General features: G+C 49.1%; 1 protein-coding gene across 7 annotated transcripts in view; it reads left to right on the top strand.

Annotated features, from left to right (window-relative positions):
• Positions 1 to 27,317, top strand: part of ZNF236 (zinc finger protein 236) — a 109,598-nt gene that overhangs the window by 58,825 nt on the left and 23,456 nt on the right. For 6 of the 7 annotated variants that reach the window (XM_087869722.1, XM_045790288.2, XM_045790289.2 and 3 more), the window contains 14 exons: positions 1,209 to 1,350; positions 1,969 to 2,229; positions 4,854 to 5,101; positions 6,096 to 6,197; positions 6,612 to 6,763; positions 8,341 to 8,444; positions 11,989 to 12,140; positions 13,687 to 13,899; positions 16,243 to 16,525; positions 20,700 to 20,803; positions 22,537 to 22,902; positions 23,652 to 23,797; positions 23,892 to 24,132; positions 24,487 to 24,666. In XM_087869722.1, the coding sequence (XP_087725848.1) occupies positions 1,209 to 1,350; positions 1,969 to 2,229; positions 4,854 to 5,101; positions 6,096 to 6,197; positions 6,612 to 6,763; positions 8,341 to 8,444; positions 11,989 to 12,140; positions 13,687 to 13,899; positions 16,243 to 16,525; positions 20,700 to 20,803; positions 22,537 to 22,902; positions 23,652 to 23,797; positions 23,892 to 24,132; positions 24,487 to 24,666 (2,694 nt within the window). The remainder of the gene's footprint in view (positions 1 to 1,208; positions 1,351 to 1,968; positions 2,230 to 4,853; positions 5,102 to 6,095; positions 6,198 to 6,611; positions 6,764 to 8,340; positions 8,445 to 11,988; positions 12,141 to 13,686; positions 13,900 to 16,242; positions 16,526 to 20,699; positions 20,804 to 22,536; positions 22,903 to 23,651; positions 23,798 to 23,891; positions 24,133 to 24,486; positions 24,667 to 27,317) is intronic. The other variant, XM_087869721.1, reaches the window with a different exon arrangement.

Genomic DNA, 27,317 nt, shown 5'->3' with positions numbered 1-27,317 from the left:
GGGGGGTGGGGGAATGGGATAGTCCGGTGATGGGTAGTAAGGAGGGCACGTGTTGCATGGTGCACTGGGTGTTATACACAACTAATGAATCATCGAGCCTTACATCGGAAACCGGGGATGTACTGTATGGTGACTAACATAATATAATAAAAAATCATTAAAAAAAAAAAAAAAAAGAAACGGGGAAACAGGTTCACAAGGCATTGGAGAAGTAGGATTGCCAGGACTGGCCAATGACTTAACGAGACAGGGAAGGGAGTTTTCAGTAGTTCTGGAAGACCCGGCCCCGTATGACTGGGAGGAGGGGTGTTTCTCGTGTATGACAAGGAGAGTTGGGAGGGGGAAGTAGGTTTTAGGGCAAAGAATCGAGCCGTAGTCTGGGTGTCAGGGGAAGCTGGGACCGCAGCGTGTTGAGAGGGACCTGCCGAGAATCCTCACACGGAAGCGAATGGCACAGTGAAGCGAGCAGGGAGGTTGGGGTCCGGGCCCAGATCCTGGCGGGCAGCCGTGCTGTCCTGGGGGAAGGAGGAGCCGCCCAGGGGGAACTGACAGCGGAAGTTTTCCTCTTCATGTGCCAGGTGAATGTGAAGTAATTCAAAAGGCTCAGGTGTATGTTTGTCCTGAATCGCATATTTAACTCAAGAGCTTGATCAAGACATATTATTACATGGTCAATCTAAGGGGATTCTGCCTTTATTGAAAGTATGTCAAACCTGAAATACTGAAGTTAGCAGTTTTGCTATTCACAGATAACCCTTTAATAAAATTTCTATGAAAATGCTGACTTGTTCTTAGAACAAAAGATCATGGTAGAATCATTTGTGTTTTGAGTTTATTATGGTACTTAGGGTGCAGTCTTTATACTGACCAAATACGGGATTTAGTGTCCTGATTAACCTTCATTTTGGATATAGTTTAGATTCCGTGCCAGCAAATGTAGGAATCCATTAAAAATTGGCTCTAGAACCAAAGGAAGTGACTGCAATGTACAGATAGTCCTTATGTTGGAAAATATCTTACATTAACTTTGTGTTTCCCAATGGGCTTTTTTTCTAACACGATTAAGATAGCATATAGCAGCAACACTGGGATCTATACTTTTAACTCCTCAAAATTTTCATCTTTGGGGGAAAGCAGATGCTTTTTGACATTTAACTTTTTTAGTAGTATTAACAGTGAATTATTCCTGATTTTCTTTTGGTTTGTAGGTCTTATCCAGCCCATTCCAAGAAACCAGTTTTTTCAAAGTTATTTTAATAATAATTTTGTAAACGAAGCAGATAGACCGTACAAGTGTTTTTACTGTCATCGTGCATATAAAAAATCTTGCCACCTTAAACAACACATCAGGTAAGGTAACAGATTCGGAAATGGAAATGTGGAGGAAATGCAGTGATTTAGTGAGCTGGTGACGTGGAGTAGTAAGGAGAGTAGTGTCAGCTTTGGGTATTTAAAATGTCGCACTTGACCCCAGAATATTTCTTGGTGACTGATACCTTCATTCTTTAGTGTGTCGACCAAAACATTTTGCCCAGAAATTGTTGCTGAGTTTTATTGGCATTCCTCTTATATTTCAGCATTTGCACTTTCTAGGACGCGTCAAACTAGTACTTGGTCTGTCGCGGTACAGTTACGTACTTGAGCAGTTTTTCAGGCGTGTTGATCAGCATTTAGGTTAATGCTCGGTGCTGCAACGGTGAAAAGAAAGCAGAAGCTCAGTCCTGAGAGATGGTGAAATGTCATGAAAACGTTTAGAACGTAGGCGCAGGCTCTCGAGACAGCGTTGTCTCTGCTGTGTGCCAGCTGGGTGGCCTCGGGCAAGTCGCTCTAGCTCTCTGAATCTCGGCTTTCTCACTGCTTAGCTTTAAAAAGTGGTGCTCAAGTGAAAGAATGTACAAGTGCACTCTAGAGTATAAAGCATTATAAAGTTGTAAGAAGCTTATTCATGAAAATTTTTATTCTTTTTAGATCACATACAGGTGAAAAGCCTTTTAAATGTTCTCAGTGTGGAAGAGGCTTTGTTTCTGCAGGAGTGCTCAAAGCACACGTCCGAACGCACACTGGACTAAAATCTTTCAAGTGTCTGATATGTAATGGAGCTTTCACTACTGGTGGGAGCTTACGGCGACATATGGGTATCCATAATGACCTTCGTCCCTATATGTGTCCCTATTGCCAGAAAACATTTAAGACCTCACTAAATTGCAAAAAGCACATGAAAACCCATAGGTAGGTATAATTCTGTGGTCACTTTTTAGTAATCTGTAATTCCCAGATAGTGGTGGAGAGTGTTTTTAAGAAATAATTGTCTTTGATTCCTATAGTATTACGTCTAGTTTGAGGTGTATGGGCTGAAGAAACTTTTATGTCATTGTGTAAGGATCTGTTAAGAGCCACAGACTAAAACGTTAATGCTTTTATTTTTAATATAATATCGAAGTAGTCTATACTGGGCTAAATGCTTTGTAAGCTCTCTTAAAGAAGTCTGTAGTAGCTGAAATGCTAAACTATGGCTGATATTATTATTGGGTCATGAAGATTGTAAAAAGGAAAATCTTAGTCAACCAACCCTGTGATTTCTCGGCATATCATCAGTGTATCTGAATGGTCATTATTCTGTGTTGTTGACTTAAAAAGAACGTATGTTTTGGTGATCACATAAATCCATCGTTAAAGCTAACTTACATTTTTATTTGATTAGAGGGCTATCTCATCTCTTAATGGAGGTGAGCCAAGAAGCCCTTGCAGAATGCATTGCTGGCTGTATCTGGAGCTCATTCCCAGGTGTTTCTGGGAAGCCACAGTAGTCTGTGTTGTAACGGAACGCCTGGATGAGGCGACCACATCCCGGGAGACTTTGAAAGTAAGAGTCACTAGGTCTGCCATCAAAGAGTATTAAACCTTCTGCTCCAGAACATTTACTTTCAGGCAGTACTTTAAGCCAGATATCTCTGCCTGATGTTACCAACAAAACCAAACCCCAAATGGGAAAAGCAGCTAACTGTGAGAAACGGGTGTGTGGTTTTATCCATCTGGATGCCCAAGCACACGGATGTCTAAGCACTTAGGACACAGAAGAATTGTCTTCCTTGATGTGGCTCAGTTGATTACTTAGCTGAGAAGTTGAACTGCTGGAATATGATGTTGGTGGTGTCAGTGTGGGGGACTCTTCCAATTTTATATCCAGTTTGTACTTCCCTGCATTTTATGGCTTCACATGCATTTGAACTGGGGAAATAGTGGTGCCTAGATGTTCGGGGTCCTGTGCTCCCTGGTCGCCATACGGGCTGCCTGAGAGCCGTATGTGCTAAGAGGGTAGCACCTGGGCAGGACCTGGCCCGTGACATGCGAAAAAGACTTTTTCTTTGTCAGGAATTCAGGCTGTTTTAAGTCCGTGCACTCGCCGTGGTGGTGTGGGGGTCCACGCCGCAGGCCTTGTTGTGGACGTGACAGCCAGGAGTAGAATTTCTGGGAAGTGGGTGAGCTGGTTTGGGCCGGGTCACCTCTGTTAGGTGGAGTGTCACACTGGCCGCTGATTGTCACAGCTTATGCTGAGGGACACAGGGCGCAGTTACTTTAGGTGGTGAGCGTGTGACATGGAGCTGACAGCGTAAGCACTGGTGGGTCTGTCACGTTGCAGGGCTGGTGTCCTCCTTCTCCAGATTGTGTACACTGTGATCCCACCTGCAGGCAGCGGGGAGCTCCCGTGCTTCATCCCTTTGTTTGAAGTGTTGGGGACTCCTAAAATACCATACACACTTAGGTTAAAAATAAGTATAAAAGGTAAAAGTATAGAAAGTAGTAAAAGTACAGAAAAAGGTTACCACGCAAGACACACTTGCTCCCCAGTGGGGGTTCGTGGAGAAGCCCGGGGTGAACGTCTAGCACTGCTGAGTCGCCATCGTAGTGAGTGAACGTGTCACCATGCACGTTTTCATACTTGGCTACTTCTATTACATTTTCCCCTTCCTCAGTGAAAGTAGTCGAGAGACAACTATTTTTGATATTAGAAAATGAAGAGATTTTGTTTGGAACTAAGAATGGAGTTCTAGGTAGGCAGGTGGTGCAGTGTGTTCGTGTCTGACCCTGGTACCTTGGAGAGGGGGGCAGACTGTTCACGTCCCCCATACTGTGCGGCCTATTCATCAGGTAGTTGGTTGAGCTTCTGTTTTTAAGTTCTTTGATTCATTCACTGAATTCATTGTTCCCTTTTCTCTTTGGAAGATAAATTGTTGACGCTGCTGGAATGTACTGGATGTGTTTCCTGTATAACAGCAGTGTTAACGTGAACACGGTCTTGCAGAAACAGGAACAGCCGCTCATATGCCTCCTACTCTGTGTTCGGTCACACATAGATTGTTGGTCAAATAAGGGGTCTTTGGCCCCAGACTGCGAGGGACAGCAGGTCACAGGACTCTGCCCCCAGTCTGTACACATAATACTGAAATGGGTCTGTAAGGGTGTTGTCTTATTTTGTTCAATTCTTTGTCTAAATAACTCATTGCAGAATGAGTTTTAATTTTAATTTTGAACTGGGACAGTTTTACTTTGAAATATATGGTATCCTTCTGTTTTTCTTTTTAAACTTTATATACTTTGGCGTGTGTTGTCCTTCTTCCTCTCCTTGCTGCTTTCATGTGCCTATCATCTGTGAAAGCGCTTAAAGTCAAAGGAACATGATTTTCCTTTAGAATAATTAATAGCATTTCATTTCAACTGGATTGCCACCCCGGCTTCAAAATAAAATAATTTTCTTAAGTGTTATCTAGTGATTGGCGGCTCGCACAGCAGTACTTCATGGGAGTAGGTTTTGACAGCACCTAACTGTGCGGATTGTCGTTGATGTTTTGAAGATACGAGCTTGCCCAGCAGCTCCAGCAGCATCAGCAAGCCGCCTCGCTGGACGACAGCGCCGTGGACCAGCAGGGCATGCACGTCTCGACGCACATGCAGGTGGAGATCGAGAGCGAGCAGCTGCAGGCGGCGGCGGGGCCCGCGAACCCCGAGGCCATGCTGGACCTGGAGCCACAGCAGGTCGTGCGCACGGAGGACGCGGGACTCGGTCAGCAGTTGACGCATCAGCCTCTGGAAGCAGATGAAGGCAAATATCTCCCAAGTTCTCACTCTTACAGCAGTCCGCGTAGTTTTCCAGCCGTGTGCACTTACTCCTGTCTGGGTGTCTCTCATCTCTGACTTTGAACCCCAGTCTGTGCTGTGTGTGTACACCTGAGAGTTTGCTGTGCTAGAGAATGACACACATGGGACCTTCAGCACCTCCTGTGCTGAGAGTAGCTTCCGTTTTCAGTGAGTCTCCATGTGTCTGATCACTAGTGTTGTTACTGTGCAGCGGGAGTCTGGGGCGCGCTCCGGTGCGGGTCTGCGAGCCCTTGTCTCTGGCCGGCAGCCCTCCAGCCTTGCCGTCCTCATCGATGGAGTCTCGCTACAAAGAGCTGTCAGCTCAGCTGTAGCCAGGGAGCTTGGGGACGTGGTTGATGTGTGTCTGTTACGACAGGCCGACAGGCCGGCCGACAGACTGTTTGCCGGCTGCGTACGGTCTTGCAGTATGGAAGCCCCAAGCGCATTTAGTCTATGAGCAGGGTTTGTGCTTTTTATCCTCTGTGTTGCCTGGAGCAATGCACATCCGAAAAGGTGTTAAATGGTCCTTGAATGTCATTGTACTCAGGGTATTTCCTTATAGAAGAACGTCTGAGTCTTAGGAAAACTCTGAAGTGATATTCTGGAAGTATAAAGATAATGCCTTAACTATATGCCATAGGTAAAAAAGTATATATAAATTATACATATATATTACATATTTATATATCAAATTATATATCTATGTTAATATATACATATATTACATATATAAATATATGTGTTTATATATTTATGAATATGTAATTTATATATAATATACATTTAATAAATAAATTAATATATGCATGTAATTATATATGTATATTGCCGTCCTACTGTCTTTTCAAAATAAGGAGGCTAAGTTTTGAAAACTCACGTAAGTATCCTTTTGGACACATCGGTAGATGTAAGTGTCTTTGAAATGTATGAACTCGCCGTCCGTCTGTATTTTATCTCAGATAGGTTCGTGGCCCCGCCGCCCGCCCTCCAAGGGCACATGGACCAGTTCGAACAGCAGGCCCCTCCTCAGCAGTCCTTCGAACCGGCTGGCTTGTCGCAGGGTCAGTGGTGGGTCCTGCCCGGGCGTTTCAGGGGTGGTACCCGGGTCGGGTGAATTTTACCACAGCCCAAAATGTTTGTTTTAAGGCCCTTCTGAAATGTATGATTTCAAACCCGGTAACTTTCCGCGTGGATTACGTGTGCGTGTGTGTGCGTGCGGTGCTGTTTGTGGTCTGCTCGGGTTGTGTGGAAAGCTCCTTAAGTCGGGACGGTGGGGTGGCCGCATGTAGATGGCTGGTGTGTGAGCCCGGCCGGCAAGGCCGTGAGCAGACGTTCTGAGAGCCAGCTGACGAAAGCTAACCCTGATTCTAGTTCTGAAGGTAGAAATCTTCGTTTGTAAAACCAACTTTTGGGGCCTTTTTTTTGGTGTGACTGCAGTATTTTTTGTCAAGCTCACATTTTGTGATTTGTTTCAGGCTTTACCGTGACAGACACGTATAGTCAGCAGCCCCCGTTTGCACCCGTCCAGCAGCTACAAGACTCCAGCACACTGGAGTCTCAGGCCCTGTCCACGAGCTTCCATCAGCAGAACTTACTGCAGGTCCCCAGCTCTGACGCGATGAACGTCGTGAGTGTCCACGGAAGGGGCGCGTGTGGGTGGCGGGCGCGTTCTGTTTTCCTCTGCGTCGTATGTGTGCACGGTCAGCTTCCTGGGAGGCCGTGCTCACTTCTTGTGGCCACGAAGACCACATCATCTGTGAGGCCGAGATGCTCGTGCACGTCTTTTCCCATCAAACACTTATATTTTACCTACAGACTTTAATTCCATGATGTGGGATTTTACCTTTGGGTTAAAAGTCAGGAAAGTCAGTAAAGTGCTGTGTAATCACATGTGAAGGGTGTTTGTGGCTTTAGTGTCACAACCTGAATGTTTTTTTTTTTTTTTTAAAAGATTTTATTTATTTGACAGAGATAGAGACAGCCAGCGAGAGAGGGAACACAAGCAGGGGGAGTGGGAGAAGCAGGCTCCTAGCGGAGGAGCCTGATGTGGGGCTCGATCCCATAACGCCAGGATCACGCCCTGAGCTGAAGGCAGACGCTCAACCGCTGTGCCACCCAGGTGCCCACAACCTGAATGTTTTTATTGGTGGAATCTTAAATGTGGAACCTTCCACTTTAGAACGAAAATATGAAGAATGCTGACATACTAAAAATATTTAAACGCATCATTTAAAATTTCTACTTGGTCTGGTTGGAGACGTTTAAGTTTTGGTTTTGATTTTCCCATTTTGGGAAAGTTTTCACTAGTGATAGAAATGATCGGCCAATCAGTTGTTTTCTTTCTTTACAAGCCACCATTGAGAAAGAACAGGGTCACTGTCGGTAGCTTCTCCGAGTGGTAGGCCTGGCCCCTCCTGTGAAAACCTCAGAGCACTTTTTCATAGCATAGAAGCCATGGAGTTCAGATGCTGCATCTGGGTGGGGTCGGGGCGGTGGGCAGCATGCCATTTCGTGGTGGCTCGCCCCTCACGCCAGAGCCCTCTGAGTGCGGCTGCGCCCCCGACACGCTTAGAGCGGACTAGGGGCCCCTCTGCTTTGCTCACGGAGGTCAGGTGAGCCAGTCGCCACACACGGGTGGGCTCGCCACCCTTCAGTCCGGTGCCTGTTGTGCATGTGCTGAAGGTCAGCTGACCTCTGTCCCGTGAGCAGCAGTGTTTTCTGCAGTAGTCAGAAATCCTCGAGCCTGTCTTTGCTCGGTTCCTGCTGCGGTAGCCGGCTTGCCGTCCCTGTGTCAGGAAGGTATGGTGCTGACGGCTGCTCCCCGAGGGCGTGCTGTTGCTCCCAGCGGGGGGAGCATGCTTTCCCTCCCTGTGGTTTGGTGACAGGCGGGGTAGTAGGACCATGTTCACTCTCAGTAACAGTAGAGCAGATGAATAATCTCTTCCTGAGATTATAAAAAATATGGAAAGATCAGTTTCATGCTTGGCTAAATTTTGTATTTAAAACAAATTAATAGAAAGTAAGTATTGAATAAAATTGGTATGAATGGTTTTTATTATTAATCTAGTCAAATGCTTACAATGAGCTACTTGGAGTTTCTCCTTTGAATCTTCATTTATAAATTTCTTATCCTTAGTTGTTTGTTGTTCTGCCTTTATTTATAGATACTCAGGTAGTCTGCTTTATACTTCTGCTAAATTTTAGACAACGCGTTTGATCCAAGAGTCGTCCCAAGAGGAACTGGAGCTTCAGACTCAACGTCCTCAATTCCTGGAGGACAGGGAGGACCAGAGCCGGCGCTCCTACAGGTAGCTGTCTGCACAGAGAGCTCGATGCCGCGGGGCTCTGCTGGCCTGACCGCTATGCCCAGTGTGTGCTTCCCCCTTCTGGGCCTTTGCGATTTGCCTCTCAGAAACTCTGTGAACAGGGTCCACTATTATCCCCACTTTATTATGATTAAAGGATGTGAGATGAAAAAGGTTCACTTGCTAAGATTTCTACAGCTAACGTGACAGGACCATGGTTGGGGAACCTGCTCGGTCGTGGCTTCCTGTTACCATGTTTTCAGGAGTAACTGAAATTTACTGTGTGCCTGTTGTTCAGAGTTCTTTGTGGGCTTGAGGTACACCGTGATTGCAAAGACAGTTTTTAAGTCCACCGTGCATCCTTCGTGCACCTGTCCGTTCAGTGGTACGTACTGCGTGCCCTCAGCGTGCCCGCATTGCTCTGGACTCGTGGAGCGTGCTGCCGACACAGACTCCTGGCCCACTCACGCTACAGTGTGCACATTCACAGGAATAAGACACACTTAGTTTTACAAAACTGAATACGACTGTATGTGTCACATACAAAGCAAAATGAGTGTTGTGTTTATTGAGATAGTCTTGGCTTCATAATATTTTAATAGTTTTATTATTTGCATAAAATACTTTCGAAGGTCTAATAATTTTTTCCAAAGCCATTTAACAAAAAAAATACTTTATAGTTATTCTTTAAAAATGGCAAGGTGCCTTACCTCAAATGGGTGGTCCTAACTAAGGTTTTTGAAAATGGCTAAGTTTGCTGATGCCCTTCAGCGTATAGTGTCTGAGAGGCCGAGTGACTCCATTCTCGCGTTTCCGTAGGATTTGTTCTTTGTGCGAGATCTCAGCACCTTGAACTGGTGTTCTTGTAGAGAAGCTTTTCCACCTTTGGAAGTGTATTATCCTGTGATCGTCATGAATTTGCAAACACAAAACTGTGTTAGAGCAGTGGTTCCTAATTTGGGGGGATCCATGGATTCTGAGGGAGATACACACAGATGGGCTTCAGGATTTCTGAGACTGGCCTCATGTTTTATTCACACTTTCATCTGTTCAGCGAGTATTCACTTGCTAACGTTTAATTAGGATGTAGCATTGGTATTTTTAAGTGAGATGAATCTAAAGTCTTCTCATGATTCCTTCGTGACATCTGCTTGGGTGTCTGTGGACTTGTAGGCTTGCATCATTCATTCATGTATTCAACAATTGTTAAGAACCCGTGATATGCCAACCATTGGGGCTATATTAGTGAGCAAAACAGAAGAAAACCCTCCGTGCTCAGAAGTTTGTATGCTCGTGGGAAGAGGTGGTGAGCAAAATGAGTAAGTGAGGCACACGGTAGATGGGATATTGACATGGGCCGTGGGGAAAGAGGAAGCAAGAGGGGCTGCCAGGTGCTGTGTGGCAGCTGATGGGAGAGGCAGGTGCTGCCATCCTGGGAGTGGCCAGAAGGCAGGACCCACCTTTAGGGGATTTATAACAGGTGGAGGTGTGAGAGGAAGGGAACCAAGCAACTGGAAGTTAGAAATTACTGTCCCTGGAAGGGGGGATTTCTTGGCGGGCAGGCTTTGGCGCTAAGGCCAATAAGACTTGGTTTTGTATCATCAAGGTTGGTATTTGAGAAGAGGTGTCATTTTGGTTCGTTATACCAGGTTGGGATTAAGGGGAGAGGTCCAGCTGGAATTACACATCTGGGAGCTGTCAGTGTATAGGCTAACCTTAAAGCCGTGGGGGTGCATGTCCATCAAAAAAGGAAGGGGCGCCAAGGTCGCACCCTTGGCATGCCACTTAGCGGCGAGCAAGGTGAGGAGGGACCAGCCACGAGGCAGGGCTGTGTGTGTGTATTGTTTATGGAGGAGATGGTGTCTCACTTTCATAGGATTCTCACGGACGTCGGGGATCCTCCCCCAAGACATTAAGAAACATGGAACCCGTAGCCTATAATTTCATTACATTTTTACCTTTTGCCCCAATATTATGACGAAAGTAGAGACTAGCCAAGCTCCCTGAGATGTGCTTCCTGGGTACACGGCTGCAGAGGAGCTCTTTCTGTGGACCCTGCCCCTGGCAGCTGGGGGCGTCCCCCGTGTTGTGACGGAGCGACCGAAGGCCGTGTGTACCTCCGACGTGGCGGCTCTCCCAGGGCGAGCGCGTCCTCAGTGTTGGCTTCTATGATTTAGGTTGTCGGTGGACACTTGGGGAGAATAACTGTGTGGTCAGCAGAGTGGGCGGGGGTCGTCCATGAGGAGAGAGGAAGCAGAGAAGGGCCCCGTCTCCACGGATGGAGCCTGGTCCTGGGGCGGGAGCTGGCTGGGGCCAGGTGGGGACGGTCTTGCTTCAGACTGTCCTCTGAGGGTGGCCATCTCTCCACAGCCTGCCGGCGTTGTCCTGGTGGTGCCGGATGGCTTTAGTTCATAGGTGTGAGTTAGAGGGCCTTCTCAGCAAGCATCAGACGGCTTAGTGGCGCTTGGTTCTGCAGATGGATGGTTTTGTCCTGTTGCCGTGTGGACCAGAACCAATCTCTTTCTCAGATCAGTCGACGAGTGCTGTTGGCTTGCAACGGAGTGAGATTTCCAAGTGTGTTTCCAGTTTGTCTGTCTGCAGTTGGGTGTGGACATCAGAGGACGACGGTTGGCTGCCTCTGTGCGGGTGCCTGGTCCCAGAGACGGGGGTTTGGAATGTGCCTAACGTCCTCCTACAGCTTCAGACTGGGAAATGGGAAAGATTTCTGAATCCTTTTTTTAGTGTTTAATAATATGTGAATAAGAATTTTAAAATAGTTCATAATTATTTCATCCTTGAAGTAATTTTAATATATTCTGTAACTTAGGGGAAGATGATACTGTACATTTACATATTATTCAAAATAGCTCTAGGAAAATCTGTTTTGTAAAGTATTTTATAAGCCTAAAGAGTATATGAATTGGCATTTCCAAGTGTCTGGACTCAGGAGCGATTCTGACCTTGAGGCAGTGGAAGGTTTCACAGTGTCCTGTACGACTTAGTAAAGAAAATAGTCTGTAATAAATTTTTTTTCTGTTAGTTTCTTTTTTTTTTTTCAAGATTTTATTTATTTATTTGACAGAGAGAGACAGCCAGCAAGAGAGGGAACACAGCAGGGTGAGTGGAAGAGGAAGAAGCAGGCTCCTAGCGGAGGAGCCTGATATGGGGCTCGATCCCAGAACCCTGGGATCACGCCCTGAGCCAAAGGCAGACGCTTAACGACTGCGCCACCCAGGCGCCCCTCCTTTAGTTTCTGATTAATCAGGTAGTGTGCCTGCTGGGGATTGCCATAGGATTTACTGAGAATGAAATAATAAAATACATGTTTATGACACACAGATACTCTGAGCAGAATTTGGTCTCACAAGTTACTATTGCTGATGTTTCATCATTTCTTCAACAGTGGAGAGCACAGCTAGCTTCTGTAACAGTTATGCCTGAGTGTTTAGTGATCACGGGGGAGGCTGTTCTTCCTCGGTCTCCGACGTCACACTTGTGCTCGTGCTGTGGACTGACGTGGCGTCTGCTCTCCGTGCTGTGTTTCTAGGTGTGAGTACTGCAACAAAGGCTTCAAGAAGTCCAGCCACCTGAAGCAGCATGTGCGGTCCCACACCGGGGAGAAGCCCTACAAGTGCAAGCTGTGTGGACGCGGCTTCGTATCCTCCGGGGTCCTCAAGTCGCACGAGAAGACACACACAGGTGACTGCCTCACTCAGGGGACTTTGTGGTTTCCGGTGTGTTGATGGAGGGCTGCGGCCATCAGTACCACCTCCGTCCTGGCCAGAAGACGCTCTGTAGCTGTGAGCACTCACTCCCCATTTCCCTCCGTGCCCCAGTCCTCGGCAGCCGGGGTCTCCTTCCGTCTCTGGATTTGCCTGTTGTGGGCATGCCGTCGAAACACAAACATGCAGACACAGCTTCTTTCCTGCGCACGTGTCCAGGCTCCTTCCACACTGTAGGCAGCACGCCACTCCTTTGTGGAGCTGAACCGTACTCCACTGTGTGGACGGATCCCCTTTCCTTCCTCTTTCAGCCACTGTTGGACGTTGGAGAGTTTCCCTCTTGAGGCTCCCGGAAATCATCCTGCTGTGAACCTGTGTATGCAGCTTACGTGGGCGAGTTTCCATTTCTCTAACAGTGGAATGGCTTGGTCATATGGTACCTGTTTAAACCTTTGAGTCGATCAGACTCTTTTCCAAAGTGGCTGCACTGTTTTTGCTTGTCCACCAGCGATGGTGAGGGTTCCCATTTCCCACTCTGGTCCGCACTTGGCGTTGTTTGTCCTTCTGCCGTGACCGTCCCTAGGACTGTGCCGTGGTGTCTACTCATGGGCTTCGTTTGCATTTCTCTAGCGGTGAAGGTCGTGCAGCTGCCTTTCACGTGCCCATTGAGAAGCAGCTCTTCTAGTCCTCTGTCGTTTTTAAATTAGATTCTTTGCAATCTTATTGTTGAGCTGTTTAAGTAGTTTTTACTATATTCTCTATCAGATATGTGATTTGCAGTTAAATATATTTTAAATATGTTGCTTTTATCTGTTTAGTAAACACAGTATGTTTATTTCATATATTAATGTATCTGTTTAATACCAGTGTATTCTGTGTAAGGCTTTATTTGAAATAACACACCAACAGAACAAGGGCAGGCTTTGTGGGATTAGTGACAGTTGGTGGTCGCAGGCGCCGGGAGGACAGGTGGAGGGCAGGTCCAGAGAAGGCCGGTTGGAAGGCCGAGCTAAGGAGTCAGCGCTCCCTGTAGCAGAGAGGAGCCTGTACGACTGGAACCGGGAACCGTGGCTGGTCTGCGAGGTGCTTACACAGCCATGGTGGCCTCTGTGGCTTCAGTCCAGAGCGGAGAGGGCTTTCCTGGCGGGCCTGATTTGGAAGTAAAGCCGTGCACAGGTGTTGTAGGCCGTTCCCGCGTCATTGGCTGTGGGAATGGTGAAAAAAGATGGATTTGAGAAAACCTTTCTGGGGCATAATCCACAACATGTTGCCAGCTGAAATGTCAAAGACGGAGGGACAGAGAGCACTTGGCGTTTGTTTACGGCAATGGTCTTGTGGGTTTAATTCCACTAGTGAATTAGTAGGGAGACACGCCACGACCATTTCAGTGTTCCTAAAATAGAGCCAGGGCAAATAACCCGGCTTCAGTTTTGTGGCTTCTCGAACATATCTTTGTTTGCTTTCCACTACTTACGATTTTAAGGGACTGGGCTACAGTTTTGACCTTGTTTCCATTGTCACAGGAGTAAAGGCGTTCAGCTGCAGCGTCTGCAGCACTTCGTTCACAACCAACGGCAGCCTCACCCGGCACATGGCCACGCACACGAGCATGAAGCCTTACAAGTGTCCGTTCTGTGAGCAGGGCTTCCGGACCACAGTGCACTGCAAGAAGCACATGAGGAGGCACCAGGCCGTCCCCTCCGCGGTGTCAGCAACGGGGGAGGCGGAAGGAGGAGGTACTGCCCAGCGTTGACTCGAGGGTCAATAACCACACGCTCGCCTGGTGATAGATTAGTGCACATGCATCTTTAAGTCTCGCTTATTTTCTGGTTATGACAGCAGCATGTGCTCTCTTTGGAAAAGGATTCAGAGAGGGCAGAGAAGGAAACCATCTCACCAGTCAGCACACCCCAGACCATCTGCCGTAGCCGAGCAGATATGTTAATTTCTCGACAAGCAGGGATTCGAGTTGTACGTGGTGCTTGCGGTCCCCTCGATTTTCCCTCCGCCGGTGTCTGTCTCAGACGTCAGCTCCTGGGGCCCCGTGGAGGTCTGTTGTATTCTGTTACGTAATTCCCTATGGATAGACGTGTGCCTTCCGTCCGGGTCTCTCCCTGAGCCAGCAGGAGCCAGCGGTTAGGGAGGGCTTCACCCCTCCGCCAGCCTGCGCGTTCACTGCAGTCCCTCAGTGCGTCGACGCGAAGCACCGTGTAGCTAGCTCAGTGTCGGACGCACCCAGTAAGGCAGGCCTCCGGGGAGGAGCGTTGTGAGCGTATGAGGTGATCTCTCTTTAGCACATCCCCCGGGTGAAATGCCAGGATGAAGAATGTGCTGTTGTCTGTTTGGACCCTGTTACCCGACGGTGGTCTGTCCACAGCATGAGACCTGACTGTGCACGCAGTTGGCATGTGATGTTTGTGGAGTGAGTGTGACGAGGCCAGGCTGTGAATGTGGGGTTGGCGTGCTCGCAGCCATCAGAAGGCTGGCGGCTCGTTGGCTTCCGTCCCCGGTGGCTCACCCCCGTGTGCTCTGTGCTCACCTGGCCTCAAGGTCACGGTTGTCTCCGGTGCGCTCAACTGCCGTAATAGCCCTGTAGCTTGTTCTTATGTTTTGGGCAAAGTGTCTTTAAAATGTGCCTAACCTACCTACAGACGGTAAGAACTCTGACTTCTCCCCAGAGCGTCTGCTCCCCTGGCCTCTTCAGTAGGTAATTCTGAATGTCGATGTTTCTGACCCCTTGGACTTTGTCAGGACACCGCGCCAACTTTTCAGTCTCATCATTCCTCATAAAGCCTTTATTTCCACTTTTGTCCTGTGATTAGTGAAGTACAAGGAGAGAAGAGTAACTCTTCTCCTTGCAGGGAGTTACAGAGCGCAGGACACCACGCCCTGTTTCTGGAACCTGCCGTGTGGAGGGCATTCACGGGGGAGCCAACGCAGCAGCCTCCAGGGCTGAGGATGCAGCTTTGCCGTTTGGATGGACGGGGGGCTCCTGTGGTGGCCTCGCCACTCTGCTGCGTCTGTGTTCGCTCCCCCGTGATCTGTCGTGGTGCCGTCTGCTCCGGGATCACTGTGGAAGAGCAGCCACTGCACCGGCTTCATGTCCTAGGGGTTGACCTCGGTCACATGTGTTAGGACGTGAGTCTGTGTGGCCCGACACCGTCGGCTTCCGCGTCGTCTGTGTGTTGTGCTCCATTTCACTGCCCTTTGCCCTCCTGTGGCTTTGCCGTATTAATTGGGTTCTCAGAACTTTCCACATTTCATTATCTGTGCTGGTGGGGCTACTGTCTGTCCCCCCCAAATCGATCCAAATCTTATTCTCTCCTCCACAGCCCACCTTCCCTGTCCCCCCTGGCCCCTCTCTTTCCTTCTCTCCTTCCTTCCCTCCCTCCCTCCCATCATTCTCCCTTCATCCTAACAGAAGCAACCCGGTAGCTCTTGTCACTAACGTGGTGCTAACCACTGTCCATTTGGCTAGTTAGTGTTTCTTTTGAGGTCTTACTCTTTCACTTTTTAGTCATCTGTGCCATTCCAACCTCCCACTCCCAGCCAACTTGTTTTTCTTCTGTCAGATTCTAATAGCACCTTATTCTTGTTTTCAGTCAGTGTAAATACATCCTTACGTCTCACTGAGAGAATACTTAAATGTATATATTTTAAAGGGTTTTTTGGTAACTGATTAGGACCTTTTTGCGAATTTGTCACTTTGGTCTTCTGTCTTGAGCTACTGATTTTCTTTATCTGATGATAATTCAGTTTTTGCCCGTATTAGTCAGCGAGTGTCTGTGTTTATGAATGCTGGGGACGTGTGTGGACGCTGGTGCTTTCAAAGGAGCTCTCTGCCGGGCTGGTCCTCAGTCTGGCACTGTTGTGACGAGGTGACCACGGTGCCGTTCCCTCTGGGGCCCCAGCTTGGTTTCCCCGTGGACTAGCGGTGGGAAGGAAACGCTTTTGTCCCTAGTAGAGCTTCCTGTGTAACTCACTTTACACCCTACAGACTTGTTTGGTTTCATTTTACTTGTTTTGTGAAAACTTAATTTTTTATTAGGATTTTATCCTTTTCCTGTATTTTTGTTTAGATGTGTGTATGGAGGAAGAGGAAGAGAATTCTGAAAGAAGTGCATCTCGAAAGGCTCGTCCGGAGGTCATCACTTTCACGGAGGAGGAGACGGCGCAGTTGGCCAAGATTCGGCCACAGGAAAGCGCGACCGTCTCCGAGCAGGTCCTGGTGCAGTCGGCCGCGGAGAAGGACCGCATCAGCGAGATGAAGGACAGGCAGGCGGAGCTGGAGGCCGAGCCCAAGTATGCCAACTGCTGCTCCTACTGCCCCAAGAGCTTCAAGAAGCCCAGCGACCTGGTGAGGTGAGGCTGCCGCCGTGTTCTCAGCATTCGCGGACAGCGTCTGTGTGCGGCTCGGTGTTGCCCCGTGGCCAGGGAGGGCTGCTGCCTCCCGAGAGGCTGATCCGTGTGTGGAGCGAGGGTTTTAAGCTGTTGTGGATTGTGGGGCTCTTCCAGAACGTTGATTAGAAAGCAGTGTGCTCTGTACATGGCTCGTGCACATGTCTAAACGGTTGTGGCATCAACAGCCCTCCTTTATCCACAGTTTCAGATAGTTACCCAAGGTCACCACAGTCCCTGAGTGGGCCATCCTCCTGCTGACCTCTGTCACAAGGTCATGGTAGCCTCACACTGCGTCACGCAGCTGTCGTCATCTCACGTCAGCACAGGAAGATGGGGAGTGCGGTCGGTACGGTGCTGAGAGAGGGACAGCGCATTCACCTGTCGTTCATCGCAGGTGTTGTTGGGATCGTTCTGCCCAATCATCAGTTGTCGTAGTTAATCTCTTAACTGGGCCTAATTTAGAAATTCTACCTTACGATAAGTGTCTCGTACGTACAGGAAAAAAACAGTATACATCCGCGCTTTCAGGCGGATGTATTCTGAGATCCCCTGGGGGTCTTGGAACATATTCCTGTAGATAAGGGAGGACTACCAGAGGTAAAAGAAAAAAAGAGAAAGAAAAGAGGAAAGGAAGGAGGGAGGGAGGAAGAAAGGAAGGAAGAAAGGAGGGAGGGAGGGAGGGAGGGAGGGAGGGAGGAAATGAATTATTTATTGAGGATGACATGGTGCTAAGCTGTGTGGGTTTGCAGACCGCATCAGGGACCTGCTGTCCCCAGGAGTGCTGGTCTGTGTGGGGAGCGAGGGCACAAGCACACGCTGGGGTGTGTGACAGTGTCAAAAGGCAGCCTGTGATTAAGGCCAGTCAGCCCGATAGCAGTGATTGGCGTGAGGTCATGTCCAGCAGGACTGGACCCCAGGACCCTGACGGCTGTGGGGAGGCTCAGCCCAGGGGAGGAGGTGAGAGGTAGAGTTTGTCCTGCAGGACAACACAGGATATTTGGTGTTTGTGTTAGGGGAGAGCTCATGGGTGGAAGGTGTAGGGCAGCATGGCGCAGGGAAGAGCAGTTAGGATTTTGAGGTGGGTGACGGAGCAGGCTGCCCTCAGGACCCTCCGCGTGGGCGGGACAGAGGCTGGCGGCAGAGTGGCTCCCGCGTTGGAAGTGCATGTCCAGTGAGCGTAGAAGGTGATGGCTAGCCTGCATGTGGGAAGGGAAGTATGCCAGTGAGGGTGATGGCGAGGTGGGTTAGTGGGGTTTAGAGCGAGCCCACAGGGAGCTGCAGTGTCCCTTCCAGGCACCCCCCAGAAGTGAGGGGGTGCATTCAAGGCTGGGGAGTAAGACAGCAAGGCGTATGGCGAGGAGAACACCAGGCACTGTGATGAAGGACTTGGGGTGCTTTGTAGGTAGGAGTGCAGCCTGGCAGGAGGGGTGCCAGGAGGGGAGCGCACAGGGTAGTTGGTGGGGTGAGCCAGGTCAGCGGGAGGGGGTGGTGGGAATCCCAGGCGAGGCTGTCCTGAGGACCAGGGCTACCAGTGTGGGGTGGTGGAGGCAGCATTGCGGGGATCCATGCACCACTTCAGACCCCTGCGAGGCCGTGGGCCTGCGGACGGGGCCAAGGGCCAGGACACAGAGCAGAGACGAGAAACCACTTGGTCATCAGCACATATGAATGTGTCTGAATCATGACCTGGAAAGTGATACCTAACAGCAAAAAGTGTACAACAGCCTCACAGCTGATTGATCTCTTGTTCTGACCTGCATTTGAAAGTCGTGGGAAGCTCAGCCTGTCCCCTCTTAGATACCGCACAGAGATTGTAGGGAAACAAAACAGAACAAAGTATAGCACGGAGGCCGTCAGGTGAAGCCCATCCTGCTCCCCAGAGACAGCCAGTCCGCAGTTTCTTAGATACGTTTTTCAGAAATGTCCACAGATGTGTCAGCATTAAGTTCTGCAGTTTTAATTTTTGCGTGATTTTTACATATCACTGGGTCTTAGACATCTTTGTCAGTGCCTGCACACCTGTTACTTTCCTGTAATGGCGATGTAGTGTTCTGTTGTTGGGGAATACCAGAATTTATCCCATGACACCCCGGTATGAGCATTTAGCTTTCCGTGTTCGATTACTACGTGACTACTGCACAAGCACGTGAGCTGTGCGAACACCACGTGAGCACTGTGCGAGCACTGCATGAGTACTGCATGAGTACAGCGCAGGCACCACACAAGTACTGCATGAGCACTGTGCGAGCACCACATGAGCACCATGTGAGTACTGTGCGAGCACTGCATGAGTACTGCATGAGCACGGTGCGGGCACCACACAAGTACTGCATGAGCACTGTGCGAGCACCATGTGAGTACTGTGCGAACACTGCATGAGTACTGCATGAGTACAGCGTGGGCACCACACAAGTACTGCATGAGCACTGTGCGAGCACCACGTGAGCACCATGTGAGTACTGTGCGAGCACTGCATGAGTACTGCATGAGCACGGCGCAGGCACCACACAGGTACTGCATGAGCACTGTGCGAGCACCACGTGAGCACCATGTGAGTACTGTGCGAGCACTGCATGAGTACTGCATGAGCACGGTGCGGGCACCACACAAGTACTGCATGAGCACTGTGCGAGCACCACGTGAGCACTGTGCGAGCACTGCATGAGTACTGCATGAACATGGTGCGGGCACCACACCAGTACTTCATGAGTACTGTGCGAGCACTATGGGAGTACTGTGCGAGCACTGCATGAGTACTGCACGAGCACTGTGCGAGTACCACATGAGCACCATGTGAGTACTATGTGAGCACTGTGTGAGCACTGCATGAGTACGGCGTGGGCACCACACAAGTACTGCATGAGTATTGTGAGAGCATCATGTGAGTACTGTGCGAGCACTGCATGAGTACTGCATGAGCACGGCACGGGCACCACACAAGTATTGCATGAGCACTGCGCGAGCACCACGTGAGCACTGTGCGAGCACTGCATGAGCACTACATGAGCACTGTGCGTGCACCACGTGAGCACTGTGCCAGCACTGCACGAGTACTGCATGAGCACTGTGTGAGTACCGCATGAGCACTGTGTGAGTACCACATGAGCACCATGTGAGTACTGTGCGAACACTGCATGAGTACTGCACGAGCACTGCAGAGCATTACATGAGCAGTATATGAGTACTGTATGAGCACTGCATGAGCACTACACGAGTACTGCAGAGCACTGCATGAGCACTACATGAGTACTATACGAGCACTGCAGAGCACTGCACAAGCACTACACGAGCGCTGCAGAGCACTCCATGAGCACTGCATGAGCGCTGCAGAGCACTGCATGAGCACTGCATGAGCGCTGCAGAGCACTGCATGAGCACTACATGAGCACTACACGAGCGCTGCAGAGCATTGCACGAGCACTACACGAGTACTGCAGAGCACTGCATGAGCACTACATGAGTACTATACGAGAGCTGCAGAGCGCTGCAGAGCACTGCACGAGCACTACACAAGCGCTGCAGAACACTGCACGAGCACTATATGAGTGCTGTGAGCACTATATAAGCACCGCTTGAGCACCGCGGTGCATGTGCTTCTGTGTGCACTTGCGTGCGTGTGGGGCCCGTGCTGGCAGGTGCCGCCAGCTGGTCTCCAGACTGGGCATGCCGCTGACGCCCGTCAGTTTCTGGAAGTTCCCTGACCACCCTAGACTGGGCCCTCAGCACACGGATGGGGAATTGATACCTTATCATTTTAATTTGCTCTTTGGAAATGCTGAGTATGGGCCAGACCCTTTCACGGGGCTTCCGGTCACGTGTTTCTTCTCTGAGCTGTATATCGCCTGTTCTTCCACTGTGATCTTTCTCCTCTTCTCGATTCATAAGCACTCCTTGGTTTTAAAGAAAGCCCTGTTTTCATTGGTCTTGCAGATTTTTTTTTCTTTTGAATTTGTTTGTGGTGTTTTTGTGTAGAGTGAAGATTAAAGGTGTTATTTGGCCAAATGTATTCAGCCCGTACTGACACGTTATTTTCATTTATGTGGATAGTTATGAGGTTGTTTGTAAATGTATGTAAAATTAAAATGAAAAGCACTTCATTGCAAGTGCTTTCTAATTGCACATGCTTTCTGGCTAGGCATGTTCGGATCCACACTGGAGAAAAGCCATACAAATGTGACGAATGTGGGAAGAGCTTTACTGTTAAGTCGACTCTGGACTGCCATGTGAAGACCCACACAGGTAAGGACAAGCACCTGTGTCACACGTAGGGGCCTTATGATGGCGTTTTAGACTTTTCCTATGTATCTTGCCCACAGAAATACTTTCAGAATCATAGAAAGCTTAAAAATCCTGAACCACAAAGGAATGAGTATACAAGGATTTTTGATTCCTGACTTGGGGGAATATGACCCAGATAACACTGAGGAGAAGGAGCTTGGTCTCAAATGCCAGGTTGTAGGTGGTCTTGTATTTTTATTCAGACTTGAACACCTTTGTTAAAAAAATTACTTCTTAGTCTCATTTAGGCCAAAGAGATATGGTTTGTTGAGGTTTTAGAAGATCTGGGGATTTAGCAAATCTCATTAGGGTTCACAGGCAATAATTCCTTTTACGTGGGGGGAAATGCTAGAAAGGAAAAACATTAATGTCCAGTTTTCAATGGCCGCGTTTTTCCCTTCATCTCATTTGAGGAACTGAAGGTTAGTTGTCCTAATGAAAGGATATTGAGGCTTTGCCTCTTGATGTGCACAGGGCATCCCACTGGTTAGGGGGGCCCGCTCCACACCTCTGCTAGGTTGGAGGTCTGTGTCCACTTCTGAAGCCACTCTGAGCCTCTGGTTATCGCTTAGAAATTGGCGTGTGGCGAACTCTCAGGAAATGGTAGAGGATTATGGCTACCAAACTAATTTATCTTCTTAATTTTTGGTTACCAGCAGAATTGGCTAAAATGTACAAAACAAATCTCACACATTTACTTAAAGCCCTGTAATTCTTTTCTGATAGATTAATATTTGGAATTAAATAGATATGTGAACGTAGTGTGTCTCTTCTGTGGGCAGTGTTTCTGTCGCTTCGTTAGTTGCTGTGAGCTGCCGAGGACCAGGAGGCATCCGCTCGGCAGCCCAGGTCCAGTGGGGGTCGGTCGGTCGCTCGCCGGCCGGTGCCAGCGGTGTTCAGGACGACTCACACTCACGGAATTCAGGGTTAGCTCCCAGGCATGAGGAATAGAAAGAAAAGTCTACCTTTCAGGGCTCCTTCTCCACGCTGGCTCCTCGGGTGACCTTTGACACCCCCAAGCAGGATTAGGTCAGCAGGCCGGGGGCCCTCGTCTGGGGTGAGTCCCGGTGTGCCCAGCCTGGTAAATAGAAGTCAGTATTGGTTGCTGGGAGCAGTAGAAGGAAACAGAAGGATCCCTTTGTCCTCCCAGAACCTCCCTGGGGCAGAGTAGGTGGGTGACAGGGCACTCAGGTCCACCTCCACAGCCTTCATCATGCCCTGGACGTGGGAAAAGCGCCAGAGTCCCAGCAGCTGATTGTGTGATCCACACCCCTGGGTCCAGGGTGCTGTCCACCTGTGCGGGTATGTGGGGGGCCACCGTGCAGAGGAAGAGAGACAGGTGCTGAGACACGCATGTGCCCTTTGTGCACCGAGGGATGGGTGACAGCGCGGCAGGGCTGAGCTGCCCGGGGACGCTGGCTCAGCTTTTGCTGAGGTTCAGGGTGGGCAGCAGTGCCCACGCGCTGCACACGTCCGAGCGTTGTGACAATGCCGGACTCACACTGTAGACCGTGTGCTCACTTCGGAGGCTCTGCAGCAGCACTCTGTCCCTTGCAGGGCATCCTGTGGGAGCACGGGGCTCACCATCCAGCACTCGGGTCCCCAGCGTCAGCACACACCCCCACCCGAGCCCACCAGTGCTCATGGATGTAGTGTCACTGGCCCCCACTAACCCCCGGCCGGACTTCCCACAGGTCAGAAGCTCTTCAGCTGTCACGTCTGCAGCAACGCCTTCTCGACGAAGGGAAGCCTGAAGGTGCACATGCGTCTGCACACGGGAGCGAAGCCGTTCAAGTGTCCCCACTGTGAGCTGCGTTTCCGCACGTCGGGCCGGAGGAAGACTCACATGCAGTTCCATTATAAGCCCGACCCGAAGAAAGCCCGGAAGCCAGTGACTCGAAGCTCGTCGGAAGGACTGCAGCCCGTGAGCCTGCTCAGTCCGACGTCCACCGACCCGAACGTGTTCGTCATGAACAACTCGGTTCTCACGGGACAGTTCGAGCAAAATGTGCTTCAGCAAGGGCTGGTGGGCCAGGCTATTCTGCCCGCGTCCGTGTCAGGTGAGCCCGGAGCGGGGCAGCTGGGGAGGGGCCCCTCGGCGTGGACACTGCCTGCCTGTCTGTCTGCCGGGGGAGACGCCGCTGGGAGCAGTTCGCCCTAGAGGGCACTGGGAAGACGGAGATTTCGTTGTTCAGATGAGTTCCCTCTTCTCCTTTCATGGAGTCTAGTTCAACACCTCGGCACTTGTGTGAGCTTTTTCTCACTGGTGTCACTGTGTTTGTCCTCAGCACCCTCACAGACTTCGTAGTGAGATGTTATCGATCAGTCCTCGTGGACGGCATGTGTAACGTAGGAGAGTTCTCTGACTGCTCTCGGGTCACCTAGTGCCGGAGAAGTACTGCATTTGAGCCATTTAGGTGTTTCGTGTATTTACGTAGAGTGAATATTTTTAGCTATCAGACATGTCGTGTGGCTTTCGTTCCATGTATGCGACCCGTGGAATGATCGAAGCCTGAAAAAACACGATTATTAGTTGCTGTGTTAATTCTTGGGCTAATCAGTGTAATCTCTTTGAGCCTAGTTTCTGGGTGTGTTTAAGATGGATAATATCTATTTCAGAGGATTTGCTTTGTGTTGAATTAGCTAAGGTGCGTGTGTGGCGTGGAGTAAATACTAGTACTCGTTGACTAGATCATGTTGACGTAAGTGTAGGACTTGGGTGTATAAAAAGCCCTGTGTGCGAATGAGCTGCTTTCCTGTCGAAGGAGCTTGTCCGATAGGCAGCCATCTCCATTGTGTCTCTCTGCAGCTGGCGGTGACTGGACGGTGTCCCTGACGGACGGGAGCCTGACCACCCTGGAGGGCATACAGTTACAACTGGCTGCTAACTTAGTCGGCCCCAACGTTCAGATCTCCGGGATCGATGCCTCCAGCATTAATAACATCACATTACAGGTACGACGCGTGCCGTGGCGTCCCAGGCTCTGATGTGTCCAGAATCACATGTAAGCATGAACTTCCCATGACGAGGATCTCTGTTGCTTTGCAGATCGACCCGAGTATTTTGCAGCAAACGTTACAGCAGGGCAACTTGCTTACTCAGCAGCTGCCAGGGGAGCCTGGCCTGGCCTCACAGAACAACTCTCTTCAGACCCAGGACAGCACGGTCCCAGCCAGTGTCGTCATCCAGCCCATCCCTGGCCTGTCCTTACAGCCCACCGTGACATCCGCCAGTCTGACCATCGGCCCGCTGTCTGAGCAGGACCCCGTGATGACCACCAGCAGCAGTGGTGAGTGAGCGCCGTGGGCAGTTAGGATGCTGGGCTGCCCCTCTGTCTTCGGAAAGCTCAGCATACACAGCAGATGTCCCAAGCGTATGGAAGCCTCCCCGGCGACAAGGGATGTGTAGACACCGTCCGCGCATAGATCGCGGCCCGCACCTGCTCCCATGGTCCTGTTGGCTTCCGGTCACACCGTAAGCCTCTCTTATCTCTCTGCATGAGGGAATCAGAGACAACTGATGTTTTATTTTGAATCTTCTTTTGAAATAACAGTTTCACTATTAAGTATTTTTAATATAAAAAAGGAGAAAATTACTATTTTTTTTTAAGCCTACCTTTGTTCTGTTTTGTAATGATGACCAGGGACTCAAGACCTTTCTCAGGTGATGACATCGCAAGGCCTGGTATCCACGTCCAGCGGCCCCCACGAGATCACCCTGACCATTAACAACTCAAGTTTGAGCCAGGTCTTGGCACAGGCTGCCGGGCCCACCGCTGCGTCGTCCTCGGGGTCTCCCCAGGAGATCACCCTGACCATCTCTGGTTAGTCACTTCACATTTTAAACCTCCTTTACCCTGCAATTTGACTATATTTTATTTGTTTATGTGTATGTATGTGTGTACATATATATATATATATATATTTTTTTTTTTTTTTTAATTTTTGCAAAACTGAGTTTTGCATAAAGCCAGTGCTTAATACATGTTTGTAATGAATGTGGGAAATTCAAGTTTAGTGAAATAGGGTCACGGTTCAAATCTGTTACCAGAAGTTAGCAGTGAGAGTTACTCACGTCCTTCCGGCTTGAGTCTGTTGTCCCGTCACGTTGATTCGGTCCGTGGGGAGCGGGCTGCGGTAGCTTCTTCGTCCGTGTTCCTGCCCCACTAAACTGGAGGCATGTGACTGGGATGACGTGTGTGTGGGGACACTCTAGATGCCTAGGCTCCTTCTCAGAAGTCGGCACAGATTGTGTACGACCATGTGAAGTGTGCTGTGGGGCACTGAGAAGTCTATAAACAGGGAGAAAATATCATCTGGGAGTGCAGGTCACTGGAACTCGGCAAACTAATCCTGTGTGTCAGCCACCAGGCGATGGTGTCCCTGTGTCAGGGCTGCCGCGTTTCTGATCAGATTGTCCTCCAGTGTCCTCAGTTCTCACAGCACGTTCTCCTCTAGCTCAGCCTGCTGCATACGTACCGGTGTGCTTTGCCCACATGATTCTTAGCTGTTCAGTAAATTTAGCAGCAATTTTTGTGACCCTTCTTATGTGCCAAGCACTATTCTAGTATTTTTACAAATATTAATGCATTTAATACTAGTTTATTTAAGCCTCATAGCAACCTTATGAGGTTGTTGTTAAAGATAAGAAAAACATTTTGCTAGGAGGCAGAACATTGTCCCTGGAGAAGCGGGTGTGATGGTGGACGTGGGAGCATTTTCCCTCAAAACATGAGCGGTAGTGGTGGGCAGACTACTGGACCGACCCGGCCAGGGGAGCAGTCCGGGCTAATAGACTCGTGTTTCAGGGAGATTTCTGCAAAATTTATGAGTGCAATAGAAAGAAAATTTATTCAGAAGGAAACCAGAAGCTTTCTTTTTTAGTCTTTATTTTTTTTACTATATGTGACAAACTCGAGGAACCTGTTCTTGAATGGAGTTTTGGTTTTGAGTGGCATGGAGTGATTTTAGATGCTATTAGGCAGCATACATACTAACTTTAAATTTTATGTAATTCAGTAACCTTCCTGCTTTCATTGTATATGTCTGAATTTTAATGTTTTTTATTTTATTTTAAGGAAGTTGTTTATTAAGCAAATGAACTTTCCTTGAGTGCTCTCCGTGTATGAGGCGCTGTGCTAGTCCTGTGCAAAAGCCCGCAACGCGGGATTCTTGCTTAGAGTTCAGGCACCGTGTTATTTAGCTCTGCATTGTGCTTCTGTTTCTCCCGTGTTTTCCTGTTATTGGTCATGTAGTTATTTTATTGCTTATTAGTATTTTCAAAACAGTAAGGAGACAAATTTAACTTATTTTTTAAAAAAATTAGCCTTAAAGGTTTATCCTGGGAGAAGTCTTTAAGTCAGTCGATGACATGAGGTTTGCCCAAACCCTGGACTTGAGACTTCTTATTCTCAATCCTCATTAACGTGCTTGTGAGAATTGGCAACTCACGTGTCAGCATTTCCTTACCCCACACCGAAAAGGCTGTAGGAAAACTGAGTTTGTGGTCACTTGTTGAAAGCATCTAGGTAGGATTTTCAGTTATTTTGTAGGAAGTTGTTTTTCCCCTTAGTGTGTATAATTATAAACTCTTGTCTGTGCTAGAAAAACTTCAGTGAAGTTTTGTGGACGTTTAGCAGTTCGGAGGTCATTTGAAAAAGAAACTGAACATTGGGTAAAAGGCAAGGATGGCTCAGGCCCCCCAAATGATCTAATTCCTCTGTACCAGAGCCCTGGTATGTGAGGTTTCAGGCAGTTTTCAGGAGAGAATCAAAAAAGTGATACCCATGTACTCTGACCCTTCATCCACGGGCGTCTTGAAGACGGGTCTGCTGTGCTGAGCAGAGCTCTGTGTTTCCCATTTTGCCCGCCACACACAGCTTCTTTCCCAGTTCTGCTTCTGCAGAGCGGGGTGAGGACGCACTGGTGATGCCGCCGAGTGCCCCGTCCTTCTGTCTTTTGATGCGTTTCCCTCCTATTTTGCAGAGTTGTCTTGCTTATGCCTAACTTGACAGCAGATATTTTTTTTAAAGTAACTAGTTTGTGTCCAGTCTCCCCAGCGCATTCCGTGTGGTTTCGTTGACCTGTCAGCAGATCTTCCAGTCCCCCCGTGTTTGTTTCCGTACGGTTTGGTCACGGTGTACAATCAGTGTCACTATGGAAGCTGGCATGCACAGGCTTAGAACGGAGGCCGGTCCCCCCGGTGGGCGTGCGTCCCAGGCCCGTGTGAGCCCCGAGTGCCGTGCTGCGGGGAACCCTCACCCAGGACCTGCGGCATCGCCGTTTCCTCGAGCCCCTGTGGGGGGAGGTCAGGGGAGGGCCTAGCATCGTTTTGTGATGTCCCTACAGTCCACTTAAACACACATTTGCCACACCGGGTCGGTCTACACATGTGCAAGTATTTTCAACTCAGTTTATGTTGTATTCGACCACATATGTAATTTTAAGTGCCTGAGTACCGAGTTAAAGTCGAGCT

The sequence above is a fragment of the Ursus americanus genome, chromosome 19, assembly GCF_024610735.1.
Source record: "Ursus americanus isolate L20-20 chromosome 19, mUrsAme1.1.p, whole genome shotgun sequence".
Lineage (NCBI taxonomy): Eukaryota > Metazoa > Chordata > Mammalia > Carnivora > Ursidae > Ursus > Ursus americanus.
Note: the sequence above shows the minus strand (reverse complement) of the source record. Positions and strands in the feature narration are given on the sequence as shown.